Genomic DNA, 16142 nt, shown 5'->3' on the forward strand with positions numbered 1-16142 from the left:
TAACAGGTGAGGGGCAGTGCCATTGCCATCCACGCCAGGGACAGGGGTGTGGTCATCCAGGGTTACTTGTGTGTGTGTCATAGACCCTTTACTTTTTTCGGAGCAGGGTCCCTACATACGAGCCAATCAGCATGAAAGGGGAGCATGTTAGCCATTGAGAAGAGTCTTCTCACCTAACAACATGCTTCCTTGCCTCTTCGTGCTGACGAGCCAGAGTGAAACGAGGTGCCTCAGTCACCCAGAAGACTCTTCTCAGTAGTTAACACACACTTCCCATTTCATGCTGCTTGGCTCCTAGGGTAAATGAGAAGCCAGCTTCATGGCAAAGTACCTTGGTCTCCCAAATCCTAGTTCCACACTTGGCTTCATTTCAGAATTCTTAAAATCAAAACGTTTCAGAAAACAGTTTAGCCCCCAGAGAAAGAGACTGACAGATGGGGGGAGCCCTTGCACACAGTAGTTTTATTCTGGTCCTATAATTCTGTAATTGCAGGAAAGACTGTGAATCCTGGAGGTGAGGTGTCACATTCATGAAGGGACCCCGCACTTCTGAATGTGTCACTACACCACTGCCAGGGGTGTGAAACCTTTTTTAGCACAGAGCCTACATTCACTTGTGCGAATTTTTATTCGTTCATTCTATGGTCTATGCCGTATGCTCATGGTGGGTAACAGCCGAACAAGCCTTGAGAAAGCCTCAAAAAGTCCACGTGCTTGGCTCATCCGCTGCAAGAGGTCGCTGACCTACAGGAGGTTTGCTTTGCTGCTACTGTGTAAGCGAAGCTTATTTGGTTTGACGCAGGCGCGGTTGCGACAGCGGGCGTGGCTGTGTTCAGTGTTATTTGGAGGCCTGTTGCACTTCAAAGTCGGGGCACTTGAGAAATGTTCCAGCGGGTTTTCCTGGTCAAGTCTGCGCCTCTTCTCACCAGAGGGTTCCCGGTTAGCGCCAGGTCATCGCCACGACCTGGTGCAGGGACCCCTGTTGCCATGCAGGCAAGCTCAGCTACCTCAAGCTCTGGAGAGCCACCCAGAGAAGGTTTGTAGTTCTGGTTTCATCCCTGGACACCGCTCAGTTTGGGCAACGAAGAACCCTTAAAAGTAAGGCACGCGCAGACTGCGAACACGACGCGCGTAACTTTTCGTTCTGGTACAAAAATGATTCTGTCGAAGACGTTCCATGGTGCCGTGGATTGCCTGCGTGTATATTCTGCGGCCTCACAGCGACATCCGCAGGCCAAGTTTCAGCACTGCAAACCTTAAAAATAACGTCAAGCAGAAATTCAGCAGGTTGCGTTTTCCTGTCAGCTGCTAATACATGTTGGGAGAAGACCCACCTGCTGATTTTTTGCGTATACGCAGCACAAGGGGGTGGGGGATTTTATTGATTTATATGAATATTTTATATACCGCCATTCACCTTACAATCGCAGAGTAGCGCACAGAAATAAACAAACTTAATAAAAAAGCTAGATCAAATTAAAATTGCAAACAGAAGAGAGCAACATCCTAAAACAACAGTACACCAGGACTAAATTCATTCAAACAACCCCGCCCCCCAAAAAAAGCTTGGCAGAAAGATGGAAGATTCAGGACAGACAAAAGAAAGTATTTATTCACAGTGACAGCATATAGTTCAGTTATGAAATTCGGTTCCAGAGGGGACGGTGATGGCCATCAACTTGGATTGCTTTAAAAGAAGCTTAGGCCAGTACATAGAGGATAAGGCTATCAGTAACTACTAGCCATAATGGCTATGCCTTGCCTTCCACTTGCTGGAAACCGCAGGAGGGGAAAGAGCTCTTGCTGTCAGTCCCTACTTGCAGGCTTCCTGTAGGCATCTGTTTAGCCACTGTGAGAACAATGCTGCACTAGATGGGCCTGACTCAGCAGGTTCTTCTTACGTCTCTACCTGTTGTCTGAAAGAATGAGATGAAGTGGCAAGATGCATCTCAGTGGGGAGGGAGCTTCGTATATGTGGAGTCATCACTGGAAAGACCCTTCCCCGCCCCTGCCTCACCTTATCCAACTCAGGAGCCATTAGGAGGATCTCATTTGCGGATCTAAAGCGATAGGCAAGTTAACACAGGAGAAGGTGCTCTTTCAAGTACTTGGGAATTGTGTGCAGCACTGCCAGAAAAAAGGTGGCAAACTTCATCATTGTCACCGACAATTAAGAAATGGTGATTCCAAGCAGAGCCCTTATATTGCAAGCAGGTTGTTCAGCTCTGATTTTTCTGTGTGTCTGTCATGTTAGCTTCCACACATTCTTGATTTTTTCAGTCATGGACATTCACTGCTAGTGATAATAGTAAAACTTTCCCCCAAAATATTTTTATTGATTTTTATACACCTTTTATGTAACATCTGACTCCACCCCACCCACCATACATCGCTTCAGATACCTATTTATCCATAACCTTATTTATTGCATTCCAGAATTCACTACTGTTCTCACTCATTTCATAATACATACAGAAAGTAATCATGATCTCCACAGTTTCATTAAGGGGTTAGGTACTGTTCTCCGACTATCAGCCCTTGATGTGAACAGAATAAATGGTTGCCAACATTTTGTGAATGTGTCTTTCTTTTTTAATCTCTACTCATCTTCAGTTTCTGTGTTAATTTTTCTAGCAGTGGTATCTCCCATATTTTTCCATACCATCTGTCTATTGATGCCCCCACCAAATCTTTCCAACATCTGGCTGTAACTTGACAGACAGCTACTAACATAAAACTAATTAATTTTTTACTTTGCAACCTAATGTTTTTGTTTCTGAACAAATTTAACAGTGCTAATTCTGGTGTAAGCAGCACCATCTGTTCAGTGATCATACCCATTTCATTTTGTACCTCAACCAAGAATTTGTTGTTGTATGTGCCTTCAAGTCGATTACGACTTATGGTGACCCTATGAATCAGTGACCACCAAGAGCATCTGTCATGAACCACCCTGGTCAGATCTTGTAAGTTCAGGTCTGTTTGTAGGATCCTGTACCCCCACATTTCTGCCAATGCTCTGGGGATCTAGTTTTAGTTAAATGCCACATCCTGAGGGGGGTCCAGTACCATCTCTGTATTATTTTTAACTCTGCTTCTCTATGTGAGTTGGCAGCTGAAGTATAAGGGAACTTAACCCAATAATAACACTTTTTGTTTGGTATAAAATGGGGTGTCAGTACTCATACTTTGCTAAAAGTGCTTGGAATACCAGCACAAAATAGTTACTATGGGCAGCAAAACAAAAAAGAGGTGCCAGTAATCTGTACCAGTGAGTACCATCCCCCAAAAGCACAGTTTGTTGTGATTCATCTGCTTGTTGTCCACATGAGTGGGCGGAGCTTGGAATGCATTTAGAGCAGCCTTTCCCAACCTTTGGGTCCCCAGATGTTCCTGGACTACAGTTCCCATAATTCCTGACCATTGGCCATGCTGGCTGGGGCTGATGGGAGTTGTAGTCCAGCAACATCTGGGGACCCAAAGGTTGGGAAAGGCTGATTTAGAGGTTTGTTTTCCCCCTCCTCCCCTCAATCACTCCTCTACTGCCTTTTTCTGTCCTGAGCATGCACATAGGTATGTCCGTACCTGTACATACCCTCCTTTTTTATTATTTTACAAGTGTGCAACAGCAAATATTACCACCCTTAGCATGTTTTACAATGGACAAAATTGAGGTTTGTGCTTTGGTTGTGGGAGTATCCATTTCCATTTGTTCTGTTTTTAATACTGAGGTCTTGTACAACAATGATATTTACCTGACTAAGGCTTGCACAAGAGTGATAAAGAAGACATGTAAGACTTCTGTATTAGGAGGGAAAACAAAACCCCAGTGTTTACAGTCTCTGAGGTAAACCCTTTCATGTACTGTGTAGTGATCTCAAGAGAACAGCCCCTCCTAGCTGGGTTGTTGAAATTTGAGCATGAATTCAGTATGCTGTAAATATTGTTTGGGTTGCTGGAAACAAAGCAGCCAGGCTGGGCTCAGGTGAGGAGCAAATGGAAGTAGGGGGTGTGGCATTAGAGACAACCAGCCAAAATGTCCCCACTTGACAAACTACCCACCCAAAAATGTGCTAATGAACATCTACACCACCAGTGCCTGTAGATGTGTAGGGTGTTTATTTTTACTTACTGGGTTTTCTGTGATAAGGGCAAATCTAGATAGACTTTTAAAAAGTGGGTGGGAATTTTGATGGTGGCAATATTGTGTGGATGCTGCAAAAAACTTGCATGTATGAATAGCTAGAATAGCATATGTGTGTAGTGTACATGGTTGTGATACACTTATATGTGCATGGTTGTGATGCCAGTTTTTCCTGGCAAGGTTCTTGCATCTTTAAACAGGTGCATGAGAAACACTTTCAACAGCTTTCAGATGCAGTGATGGGAAGAGCTTTATCTGTCAAACTTGTGCCTGTCATGAAGGGCCGGGACCTCTTTCAGTAAAAGAAAAAGTAGAAGCCCTAGTTGACATAATAATGTACTAGGGAAGAAACAGGAGGTAGGATGTATGTGAAATGGGTTCCACCTGCAAAATCCCAACCCTAGATGGGATAATTGGTGTTTGTATAATTCCAGTCCAAACTACTGATGTATGAGTAACACTATTAAGATAAAGACTGTCTTAAAAATTTAGATTTGGCAGTGATTTTCCCCTCCTTGCTATTTTGATTTATAAGCCATGTTACAGTCTTGTCTACTACAGTATTCAAAACGTAGTGCCAAAATCATGTGCACAGATACATTGAATTTCTGTCAAAATCAATGAGATTTAAGCAGATGTAATTACGCAGGGCTGCAGCTTTTAATTAATGCCGTTTTAATCCATACAAGTGTTTCATAACAAGTCTGTGTGGTAAATCAATTTAAGATGTGTTTCAGGTGGGGATATAAAGCCTAGAAAGCAATTTGCTTAAGACCACGTAGTGGGTTCAAGGCTTATTGGAGATCTGAATCAAGGCCTGTCTGGTATGAACATCCAGATGGTGTAGTGTGCTGGAGTGTTGAGTTTGGGTCCTTGCTCAACTATGAAGCGCATGAGGTGACCAAAGGTTTTTTTGTCTGCAACTTTGAGAGTTAAAACCATATCTTCTGTTAAACACGAAAGCCAAAATTCTCATGGGTTTGTCAAGAATTGAGGCTTCTCTCCTTCTTCCACAGTTTAAAAATCTAAAATAAGGGCTAAGATAGACTAGGTATGCTCATCCTATGGCCAGCTTTGCCTCCTTGCACACTGTATATGCAGTCCAAAAAAGATGTGCAATACTTGCATGATATACACTGCATTACTAACAGATGGTAGATGTACTTTCACAGTATGTGAAGTGCTGTAATTGTGCTTTGATGAAACACACACTCATGCCCAGTGAGAAGGAACTTTTTCATGGACTGAAGTCCTTCATGTTATAGTGGGCTGAGTAAAACAGCTATGCAAATAACAGACTTTGATCAATCATGCAGTTCAGTGCCTGAAATGAAATGGACTGCCTTCAAGTCGATCCCGACTTCTGGGCTACCCTGTGAATGGGGTTTTCATGGTAAGCAGTATTCAGAGGGGGTTTACCATTGCCTTCCTCTGAGACTGAGAGGCAGTGACTGGCCTAAGGTCACCCAGTGAACTTCATGGCTGTGTGGGGATTCGAACCCTGGTCTCCCAGGTCGTAGTCCAACACTTTAACCACTACACCACACTGGCTGTCACCTCAGTGCCTAAATTCTAATTGAAGATGCTTCAGGGGTAATTTAGTGTTACTAAAGAGCCTTCATACTCTAGCTTGGTGATCGGTCTGTTTTTATCCAATGATCTTTCTTACCAATACATGTGATAGTACCTGTTGTGCATAGATGCCTGAGACCAATTATAAGCAGGCTCATAAGGCTTGTATTATTTATGTGGCCAAACATCAGCAAAGAAATATGCCATTAGAAACTTGTTTACCATGGCTGTTTTAAAAAAGACAATAAAATTAGTTATGCATCTTGTACTGTTTGTAGCCCCCTTACAAATTGTCTTATTAGGCATGAGAATAACAACTGGTTTTAATATACTCATCACGTGAATTAAATCCCATTGTTCTGTGGACAGGAAAGAATTGTCTCATAATTGGCTGATGTCAATAGTGGAAGAGCAAATTCAGACAGTTGTAAGCTCCCTTTTGTTCCCTCCCAATATTGAGAGATGGGGTGAAGATATAGGCATTAAAAGATTGAACATCTATTCTCCATTTCAATAGCACTAAGAACCTGTAATAACTCAAATGTTAATGAATATGGATTATGGATGTTTCAGTAATACTTATGTCAGTAATAAGAAGTTGTATGCATCCAAAGCAGTGCTTGCACAGTGCTCTCTGATTAAAACTTCTCCTGAGAGTTGAGACTGGGAAGGGATGGTGCAGGGGTATGCAGTGAGATGAAAGGAGAAATCTGGGACAGTTCTCTCAGTCTAGTTTTCCCAGATTTTCTCCCAAAGGGGAGGAAGAAATAAGGAATTTCATTTCCACAGGCATCCTTATACTTTGGACAGAAACTTGGGTTTTGAATGCTCTGAAACACTTCTCTGGAGAACTGTTGTCCAAGGTTTGGAGAGCCATAGTGGTCTGTTAGACAGAGGTTTGTATCTGGATACCACTGAGTGCCAACCCATTTGTGCTGGAAACAAGTGTAGGTTATTTGAGCTGTCTGTAATTCTTTGTAATTTGAAGTGGAATGTATGTTTCTTTCCATGTTGTGAGAGGCAGGCTGTTCTCTCATCAGGAGCATGCACATCTCTTTACAGTGGGTGTGTGCCTGAGTTTCATTTTGGATATTAGGAAGAGGTGCCAGTGGAAGTGAGACTGGTTGATTTGCTTTCAATGTAATCAAGGCAACATTGGTCAACTACTCCCAAGAGTCTGGCGATTGTGAATGTTGGGCTGAAAAAATAATTGCAGCAAGGAGACAAGGCTGAGGCTGGCATCCTTGATGTTTGCCCCTGGCAGTTTGCCTGTTCAAATGGGTTGAGAGCAAAGCTTTTAAGATATTTCTATAAAATGTTTTTAATCTAAGATGTTCCTTTGCAATTTAGTGATTCCCTGCTGTGCCTCACCCATCAAGTTTTAAAACCAGCTCTTCATTATTAATTCCCAGGTAATGCCCAGTGTCTTAATTTTATTTCTTGTACTGTATTCAAGCCTAGTGAACTCCCTCACTCTGTCTCTAGTTATTGCAGGGGGTGGGGAGGGAGAAGAACAACCAGCCCAAATCAAATTCAATCCAATCTATATAATTAGTTATGTTCATGGTGACATTGTAAATGTGATACTGACTTCATCTTGGCATATATTTTAATGCACTTGTAACGTAACAGTTCCACATGTTAATCTTTCAGCCAATCTTTTAAAATTGAATTTACTATATTAATGGATGACTTTTTTAAAAAAAGAGAGACAAGAAGAAAGGAATTCCAAATCAGGGTTTCTGTTTTGCCTGTTCTGTTTTCTCAGGAAGAAGGAAGGTAATTACTGAAATCCATGGGACCATAATGACAATTGGCATCAACAGGCCAGAAGTCAGGAATGCCGTGAACCTGGAGACTGCAGGAATACTGCTACAGGCTTTCCAGTCATTTGAAGAAAACAGCTCATTGACTGTGGCAGTGCTTCATGGATTGGGTGAGGCCTTTATATTCTTCACTCTGCTGGTCAATGCGTCTTTATGAGAGGGAGTGGTCCCAGCTGCCCTGAAAGAGGCGGTGATCTGGCCACTTCTGAAAAAGCCCACCCTGGAACCATTGGTTTGTGGCAACTACCACCTGGTTGTGAATACTCCCTTTTTAGGGAAGGCGGTTGAGAGGTTTGTGGTGCAGCAATTTCCATTACTCTTGGATGAAATAGATTCTCTTGATCCATTCCAACCTGGGTTCAGGCCTGGTTATGGGACTGAATCAGCCTTGGTTGCTCTGATGGATGACCTTTAGCGGGAGAAGGACGGGGGGAGTGCAACCCTGTTATTCTTATTTGATCTGTCAGAAGCTCTTGATACCATTGACCATGGTATTCTTCTGAGCTGACTTGATGAAATGGGTATCGGAGGCACTGTTTTACAGTGGTTCCTGTCATGAGCCATGCAAGGAGGGGGCTGATAGACGAGAGCGAAACGGATGATGAGGACTTGGACTGGGAACCAAGGGAGGGGGCAGACAGTGGGGTGGACTCACAGGGCGCCCCAGCCCCGGGCTTTGACAGCTCAGCCACCTCTGCTCCTGACCCCCCTGTGGAAGTGCTGCTGCTGTCACCGCCACCAGAGATTCAGCCTTGCACACCAGATGTTTCCCAGCTGAGTGCTGCCGAGCTACCCACACCCAAACTGACAGTTAGCAGCCCCCCTCTGTTGGAGGGGGAAGCTTGATCAAACCACCTTCACCCTGTGCTCGGAGGCACTTGAGGCGGGAAGTTCAACAGAATGAGCTGAGGTGGAGTCTTCATTTGCGTGCGTGATCCAAGCCTACTTAAGTGGACTCGGGGGAAACCCAGTTGCTGAGTCAATGTCTTAGAGTTGCAGGGTCATGTTTAGCGTTAGAGCAGTGCAAAGTTCCTAGAAAGAGTAGTTAGGTTAATGAGGTGAGCTGCTTTGGATGTATCTATTACTTTAATAAAAAGAGAAAAAGCCACAGCCATGTCTGAGCCTGATTTTCTCGACTTTGGGCAGGACAGTTCCAATCCTATCTCCAGGGTCGTTTTCAGATAATACCATTGGGTGATTGCCTTTTGGCCCCCTGGCAGTGTGTTGTGGGGTGCCACAGGGTACCATCTTGTCCCCGATGCTGTTTAACATCTATATGAAGCCCTTGGGAGTGATCATCAGATTTCGGCAAAGTGTCAGCAGTACACTGATGATCTTGTTGTTGTTATGTGCGTTCAAGTTGATTATGGCTTATGGCGACCATGTGAATCAGCGACCTCAGGTAGCATCTGTTATAAACCACCCTGTTCAGATCTTGTAAGTTCAGGTCTGTGGCTTCCTTTATGGAATCAATCCATCTCTTGTTTGGCCTTCCTCTTTTTCTACTCCCTTCTGTTTTTCCCAGCATTATTGTCTTTTCTAGTGAATCATGTCTTCTCACGATGTGTCCAAAGTATGATTACCTCAGTTTCATCATTTTAGCTTTTAGTGATAGTTCTGGTTTAATTTGTTCTAACATCCAATTATTTGTCTTTTTTGCAGTCCATGGTATGCTCAAAGCTCTCCTCCAACACCACATTTCAGATGAGTTTATTTTTCTCTTACCTGCTTTTTTCATTGTCCAACTTTCACATCCATACATAGATATTGGGAATACCATGCATTTGAGGACCTTTTCTAGTTCTCTCGTAGCTGCCCTCCCCAGTCCTAGCCTTCTTTTGATTTCTTGACTGTTGTCTCCATTTTGGTTAATAACTGTGCCAAAGTATTGATAATCGTTGACAAGTTCAGGGTCCTCCATGTCAACTTTAAAGTTACATAAATCTTCTGTTGTCATTACTTTAGTCTTCTTGACGTTCAGCTGTAGTTCTGCTTTTGTGCTTTCCTCTTTAACTTTCAACAGCATTCGTTTCAAATCATTACTGGTTTCTGCTAGTCGTATGGTATCGCCTGCATATCTTAAATTATTGATATTTCTCCCTCCAATTTTCACACCTCCTTCATCTTAGTGCAATCCTGCTTTCCGTATATGTTCTGCGTATAGATTAAACAAGTAGGATGATAAAAGACACCCTGTGTCGCACCCTTTCTGATTGGGAACCAATCAGTTTCTCCATATTCTGTCCTTATAGTAGCTTCTTGTCCAGAGTATAGGTTGTACATCAGGACAATCAGATGCTGTGTCATCCCCTTTTCTTTTAAAGCATTCCATAGTTTTTCATGGTTAACGCAATCAAAATCTTTGCTGTAATCCATAAAGCAGAAGGTGATTTTCTTCTGAAATTCCTTGGGCCGTTCCATTATCCAACGTATGTTTGCAATATGATCTCTGGTGCCTCTTCCCTTTCTAAATCGAGCTCGGACATCTGGCATTTCTTGCTCCATATATGGTAAGAGCCTTTGTTGTAGAATCTTGAGCATTACTTTACTTGCATGGGATATTAAGGCAATAGTTTGATCATTACTGCATTCCCTGGGATCCCCTTTCTTTGGAATCGGGATGTATATTGAATGCTTCCAGTCTGTGGGCCATTGTTTAGTTTTCCATATTTGTTGGCAATTTCTTGTAAAAATCTGGAGGTATATATTTATTGCGGCCGATGGCCAATACAAAATCATCATACAGTTAAAACCATTTTTTAAAACAAATTAAAACCAGTGTCGATACTCTTTATATGGACTTTTGATTTAGCAGTGTTCTCCGAATTATAATTGCTGTGGTGCAGAATTTAGCAACAATGTATGTAATCTGAGGGTGGCGATCTTGCAGTAAATGTCTTGTATAGTATAATGAGTCGCGGCCAGGTATCGATTGAATGATAGGAGTAATGCTGCAAGTGCGGATATCTTGGTACAAAGTACAGTATAAAAGGACATGGGATATTGTCTCAGTTTCTCCAGTTCCACATGGACACAGCCTATCCGAGCGAGGGACCCCACGAAACCTACCCTCAAGTAAAGCTGGCGGCATCACGTTGAATCTCGCCATGGTAAAAGCTCTTCTATATCTGGCAATAAGGAGGTTACTAAGGTATTGAGCAGGGGCAAAGCCCCTGGAAAAGGTGATGGTATCGAGCTTGCTAGATGACACAGATAGTTGGGTTTGCAGTTCTATGTCCATTATGCGTTGGGACCAGAGCTTGGAAAAGTTACTTTTTTTGAACTACAATTCCCATCAGCCCAATCCAGTGGCCATGCTGGCTGGGGCTGATGGGAGTTGTAGTTTGAAAAAGTAACTTTTCCAAGCTCTGGTTGGGACATAGCTGACCATGCTTTAACATATCCTAAGTTGTAAATGTTGGCAGGCGAAAAGCCGAGAGATGACACTTTCTTAATCACCGACTTGTGCCAGGACAATTGAAAGGTGTCAGAGAGTACTAAGGGAGCCAAGCCTACAGGTGAGAATTGGAGTTTTAGCCACCACTTTATTTTAAGTTTCCAAATTCGAGCTTTGATGGAAGGGAGACCGGCTTCCATTCTTACTATCGCATTTGAGACACATGATGGGATCCCAAAAACAGCCCTCAGGAATTTTGTCTGTATAGGTTCGAAAGGGACTGATTTTGGAAAAGTTAATATCTGTGTGCCATACATCAATTGGGAAATAACCTTTGCCACAAACACTTGGATGGTAGAAGAGATGTGTTGTCTACCTTTAGTATGAAAGAAAGAGAGAAGTGCTTTGGAGGTCCTCCGCGCGATCAAGATGGTATTCTTGATATGGAAATGCCATGAACCTGAAGCGTGGAAAGTCACCCCCAGGTATCGGAAGGATGAAACCTGTTCGATTTTCAGTCCGTTCAATTGCCAGTTATGTCTCACCTTACTTTTAGTAAACAACAGTACTTTTGTTTTAGTATGGTTAATAATTAGGTGGTCTTTGGCACAATGATCCGCCAGTGCACTCAACAGGCATCGTAATCCACTGCAAGTTAGTGATAGCAGAATTGCATCATCAGCGTAAAGTAATGTAGATATCATTCTATTAGCTAGAGTTGGTGGTTGTGATGCAGTCTGCGCCAAAGAATCGATCATGGAGTTTACATAAAAGTTAAATAAAGAGGGAGCTAAAACACATCCCTGTTTGACTCCCTCGTAGGTGGGAATTGGTTTAGTCAAATGTCCTATGTTATCGCATCTGACCTGTAGTCTGGTATTTTCATGGAGTGAACGTATCAACATTAAAAGTTGTCTATCTATGTTGGTTGTCTCAAACTTTTCCCATAGTTTATTCCTGGGTATAAGATCAAAAGCTTGTTTAAAATCTATAAAAGCCACATATAGGGCACTCCCCTTTTTAGTTGAATATTTCTCCACCAGGTGTTGTATAACAAATAGGTGGTCAATTGTGGAGCGTTCTCCTCTGAGCCCCGCTTGTTCATCTGCCAATACGTTCTCCTGGGCCAACCAAGTCTGTAATTTATCCAGAAGATGTAAGGCATATAGTTTGCTGATTGTATTCAGCAGACTGATTGGCCTGTAGTTAGCTGGGTCAGATCGGGATCCTCTTTTATAGATTGGGATTACAGTAGCTAGCCCCCAATCTTCTGGAATTTTGGCCGTATGATTGATTGCCGTGAAAAGAGCGGCTAAAACTGGGGCCCACCATTCAGAGTGTCGCTTAAATGTTTCTGGCGGGATATTGTCTGGACCAGGGGCCTTGCCTTCTTTCAATCTTGCTATTAAAGAGGTTACTTCTTTAGGAGAGACAGGGGGCCAAACCGGTAAATCATTCAAATAATTCCGAGAGAAGGGCTCACATTTCTGCACTCTTATATGAATGTTACGGAAATAGGACTCCCAAGTTTGTATGGGAATGTGGTATACCGGACTCCGAGATTGGTTGGGCCAACCTCTGTTAACAAGTCGCCAAAAGGTGGACATATATCTTTGGTTTTTGAAGCCAGTATTAATGTTTTCCACTGGTTTATTTGGGCTAAGTTCTTTTTGCTTTTAATCAGCGATTTGTATTTTTTCTTCATGGCCATATATTCGTGAGGGATTACAGTGAGCTCTAATTTTCTGTATCTTTTGTATTCTTCCACTAGGAGAGTTCTCATATCATGGCACTCTTGGTCAAACCAAGACTTAGTATGGGATCTTGAGAAGCCGGATTTGGTTGCTAAGTTAGATTTAAAATTAAATCCCCCGCTGCCCGTAAAAATCTGGACAGATTCAGTCTCAGTAGCTTGTAGCAACTCTGTTGGTATCCCATCTGTTCCTGGTGATTTGTTTCTTCCAAGTATTTTAAGAGCAGCTTTCACCTCACATTCTTCTGGTTCTTTATCATACGGTTCCTCCGTGAATGAATCTGTTGTCTTTGCATCTCTTTTATAGAGTTCTTCAGTGTCTTGTTTCCATCTTCCTTTTATTTTATCTTGGTCAGTCAGTGTGTTCCCCTGTTGATTATTCAACATCCCTGCTCTTGGTTTAAATTTCCCTTTAATTTCTCTAATGTTTGGAATAGGGCTCTTATTCTACTCTTTTGGTTTTCCTCTTCTGTCTCTATGCAATAACTATTGTAATAGTTATCTTTGTTCCTATGGACTAGTCGCTGTATTGTTGCATTTAGGGTTCTGACCTTGTTTTTATCTTCTTTTGCTTTTGCTTTCCTTCTTTCTTTAACCATTTTAAGAGTTTCTTCAGCCATCCATTGAGGTCTTTCTCGCTTTTTAACTAGAGGTATTGATGATACCCAGATGTATTTCTCTGTAACATCTGAATTGGGACAGGCTGTGCAAGCAGTGGACTGGTGCCTGCACTCAGTGGTGGGCTGGTTGAGAGCCAATAAACTGAGTCTGAATCTTAGCAAGATGGAGGTACTGAGGGTTGGTGGTTCCTGAGTTCAGATAATTGGTCAATTGCCTGCTTTGGATGGGGTTGTACTCCCTCTGAAAGAGCAGGTCTATAGTCTCGTGGTGCTCCTTGATCTATCTTTGTCACTAGAGGCCCAGGTGAGTTCAGTGGCTAGGAGTGCCTTTTATCAGTTTCAGCTGTTTCTGGACCAGGATAGCCTGACCACTGTTGTCTATGCACTGGTAATCTCCTGGCTTCATTACTGTAATGCGCTATATGTGGGGCTGCCCTTAAGGTTGGTCCAGAAGGTGCAGCTGGTGCAAAATGAGGCGACGTGACTGCTCACTGGGGCAGGGTATTGCCAGTATGTTACCCCACTGCTGAATGAATTGCACTCGCTGCCCATTAGCTATCAGGCTAAATTCAGGGTTCTAGTTTTGGTGTACAAAGCCCTACACAGCTTGGGACCAGGATACCTAAAAGATCGTCTTACTCCTTATATACCCAGTCGATCATTGTGCTCTGCAGGTGAGGACCTCCTGGAGATACCATCTTACCAGGAGGTCCATTCCGTACAACATAGTAAGCAGACCTTTAGTGTTGTGGGACCTACCTGTGGAATTCCCTCCCCTTAAATATTAGACAGGCGCCATCATTGTTATCTTTTCAGCGCCTGTTGAAGACCTTCCTCTTTCAACAAGCCTTTTAAGTAGAGATCTTAACCCAATCTGCATCTGTGTTGGAATTGCTTTTTAAGATGTTTTAAAAGTTTTTTTTAAAAGATGTTTTGTTTTAATGTTTGTAACAATATTTTGTTTTAATATGTTTTAAAGCCTTTTGTTTTTAAAATGTTTTAAAATGCTTTTAGTGTATTTTGATTGCTGCCTTGGGCTCCTAATGGGAGGAAGGGCAGCGGGATATAAATTTAATAAATAAATAAAATAAATACTCTCATCTGCCACACAGCCGCTTTCCGTCTTGTGTTAAAAGTGTACCTGTAAAATGTTTTACATATACACATTATTGTTTATTACATTTATATCCTGCCCTTCCTCCCAAAGGAACCCAGGAAGGCAAATAACAAGCAATAAAGTATCTTAATGTTGAGCCTCAGCTCTCCCTAGAGGGGCAGGGAGGGGGGAGGCATGAGTTTCAGGTGCCTCAGCTGCCAGGAGGCACGGAAGACCCAGGAGTTGTTGAGTCTGAGCAGGACCTTGGGGCGGAAAGCGAGCCTGAACTTGAGCCAATTCCCACGGGTGGTGTGATCACCGAAGTGGAGAGCGCGCCTCCCCCTGTTGTTGCAGAGGACCTGTTGGGGGAAGCTCCGGAGAACTTGCCAACTCCTCCCTTGCCAAGCAGTTCCCAGGATGCCACCAGCGTGATGCAGCCTCCTGACCTTGAGCCTGCTACTCAGGATCAGGTGTCCTCCGATGAGCCGTTGGAAACACGCCCCCCGTTGCCTCGCTCCCGCTGCCGCGAGAAACGGACAGAGCAGAGGCAGGACTTGCGAAGGAGTCAGAGATTACGATCAAAAACGTTCCCTACTTAAGCTTGCAGCTCACAGTGGGGAGTTGCTGAGTCAACTTCCTTCATACGCTGCAGAGCATGTCTAGAGTGTAGTTAGGGACTTAGTGAGTTAGTGCAGGTTTTTCTATGAAGCGCAATGCCTTTGATGTATCCATTACTCTAATAAAACGAGATTTAATTGCACCCGCGTCTCAGCCTCGTGGTTTCGGCTCTGGACGGGACACTTAAAAACAATTCCAGCATTCCTTAAAAATATAATACATGAATACACCCAAGAAGAACAAAAGCAAGGGAGGAGATATAATAGTCTGAAAATAAACTGCCTGTTATGGCTCAGGTACAGATCAAATGCTTATGCCAGTAACAGTAACTCATACATATCTACAGTTGACTTATATGCAACCTACTTGAGCCTTACCTTAAGTTTTAAGCTTAAGGTGAGTTAAGACATAAGGCCAGTTAAGACATAACAGTTGTAATATTTTCCAGTAAATCATTCATTCTTTAAAACAAAGAAGACAAAAAACTGGAAACAAGAAGTAGCCCAAATTAAACTGCATCAATAACTGGGAATATTATCCCGGGGGGGTGGAGGGAACCAGCCACATCTGCACTATTCATTTAAAGCACTATGAAACCACTTTTAACAGTCATGGCTTCCCCAAAAGAATCCTGGATGCTGTAGTTTGTTAAGGGAGACCCCTATTCCCTTCACAGAGCTGCAATTTGCAGAGTTCCCTGGGAAGATGGATTGATTGTTTTTTGGCTTCAGACTGTGTTTTGTTTGAAGAGAAACAAACCATGGTTCTTGGTTTGGATATAACACTAAGCCAAGGATCATGGTTTATAGCCCACTTGCTAGAGAAGGGAAGTGGGAGCCTTCTCTGTGTTCATGGCTTGCTGTAATGTGTGAATGCAGCACAACGTGAATCCGCATTGGCTAGGATCATGTTGTGAAGGATAAAATGAATTTTTAACTAAGGAAAAGGCAGAGTTGACACAACAGTATGTTAGGGAGACAATGGCTGTAAATAGGCTAAAAAAAAAGAGTGAACACTCTTAATGGGAGCAATTGTTGTTTAGAGGGGGACTTAATTATTTCCAGGCCCTCTGAGAGCAGTTCTTTGAACCAAACAACTGCAATGGGCAACCCATTT

The 16142-nt window shown here is 42.9% G+C and overlaps 1 protein-coding gene across 1 annotated transcript in view; it reads left to right on the top strand.

Annotated features, from left to right (window-relative positions):
* Positions 1–802: 802 nt before the first annotated feature.
* LOC133367503 (enoyl-CoA hydratase EchA19-like) overlaps positions 803–16142 on the top strand; it is a 41997-nt gene continuing 26657 nt past the window's right edge. The window contains exons 1-2 of the mRNA XM_061591601.1: positions 803–1036; positions 7485–7652. Coding sequence (XP_061447585.1) covers positions 883–1036; positions 7485–7652 — 322 coding nt within the window. The 5' untranslated portion in view covers positions 803–882. The remainder of the gene's footprint in view (positions 1037–7484; positions 7653–16142) is intronic.

The sequence above is a fragment of the Rhineura floridana genome, chromosome 1 (assembly GCF_030035675.1).
Source record: "Rhineura floridana isolate rRhiFlo1 chromosome 1, rRhiFlo1.hap2, whole genome shotgun sequence".
Classification (NCBI taxonomy): Eukaryota; Metazoa; Chordata; class Lepidosauria; order Squamata; family Rhineuridae; genus Rhineura; species Rhineura floridana.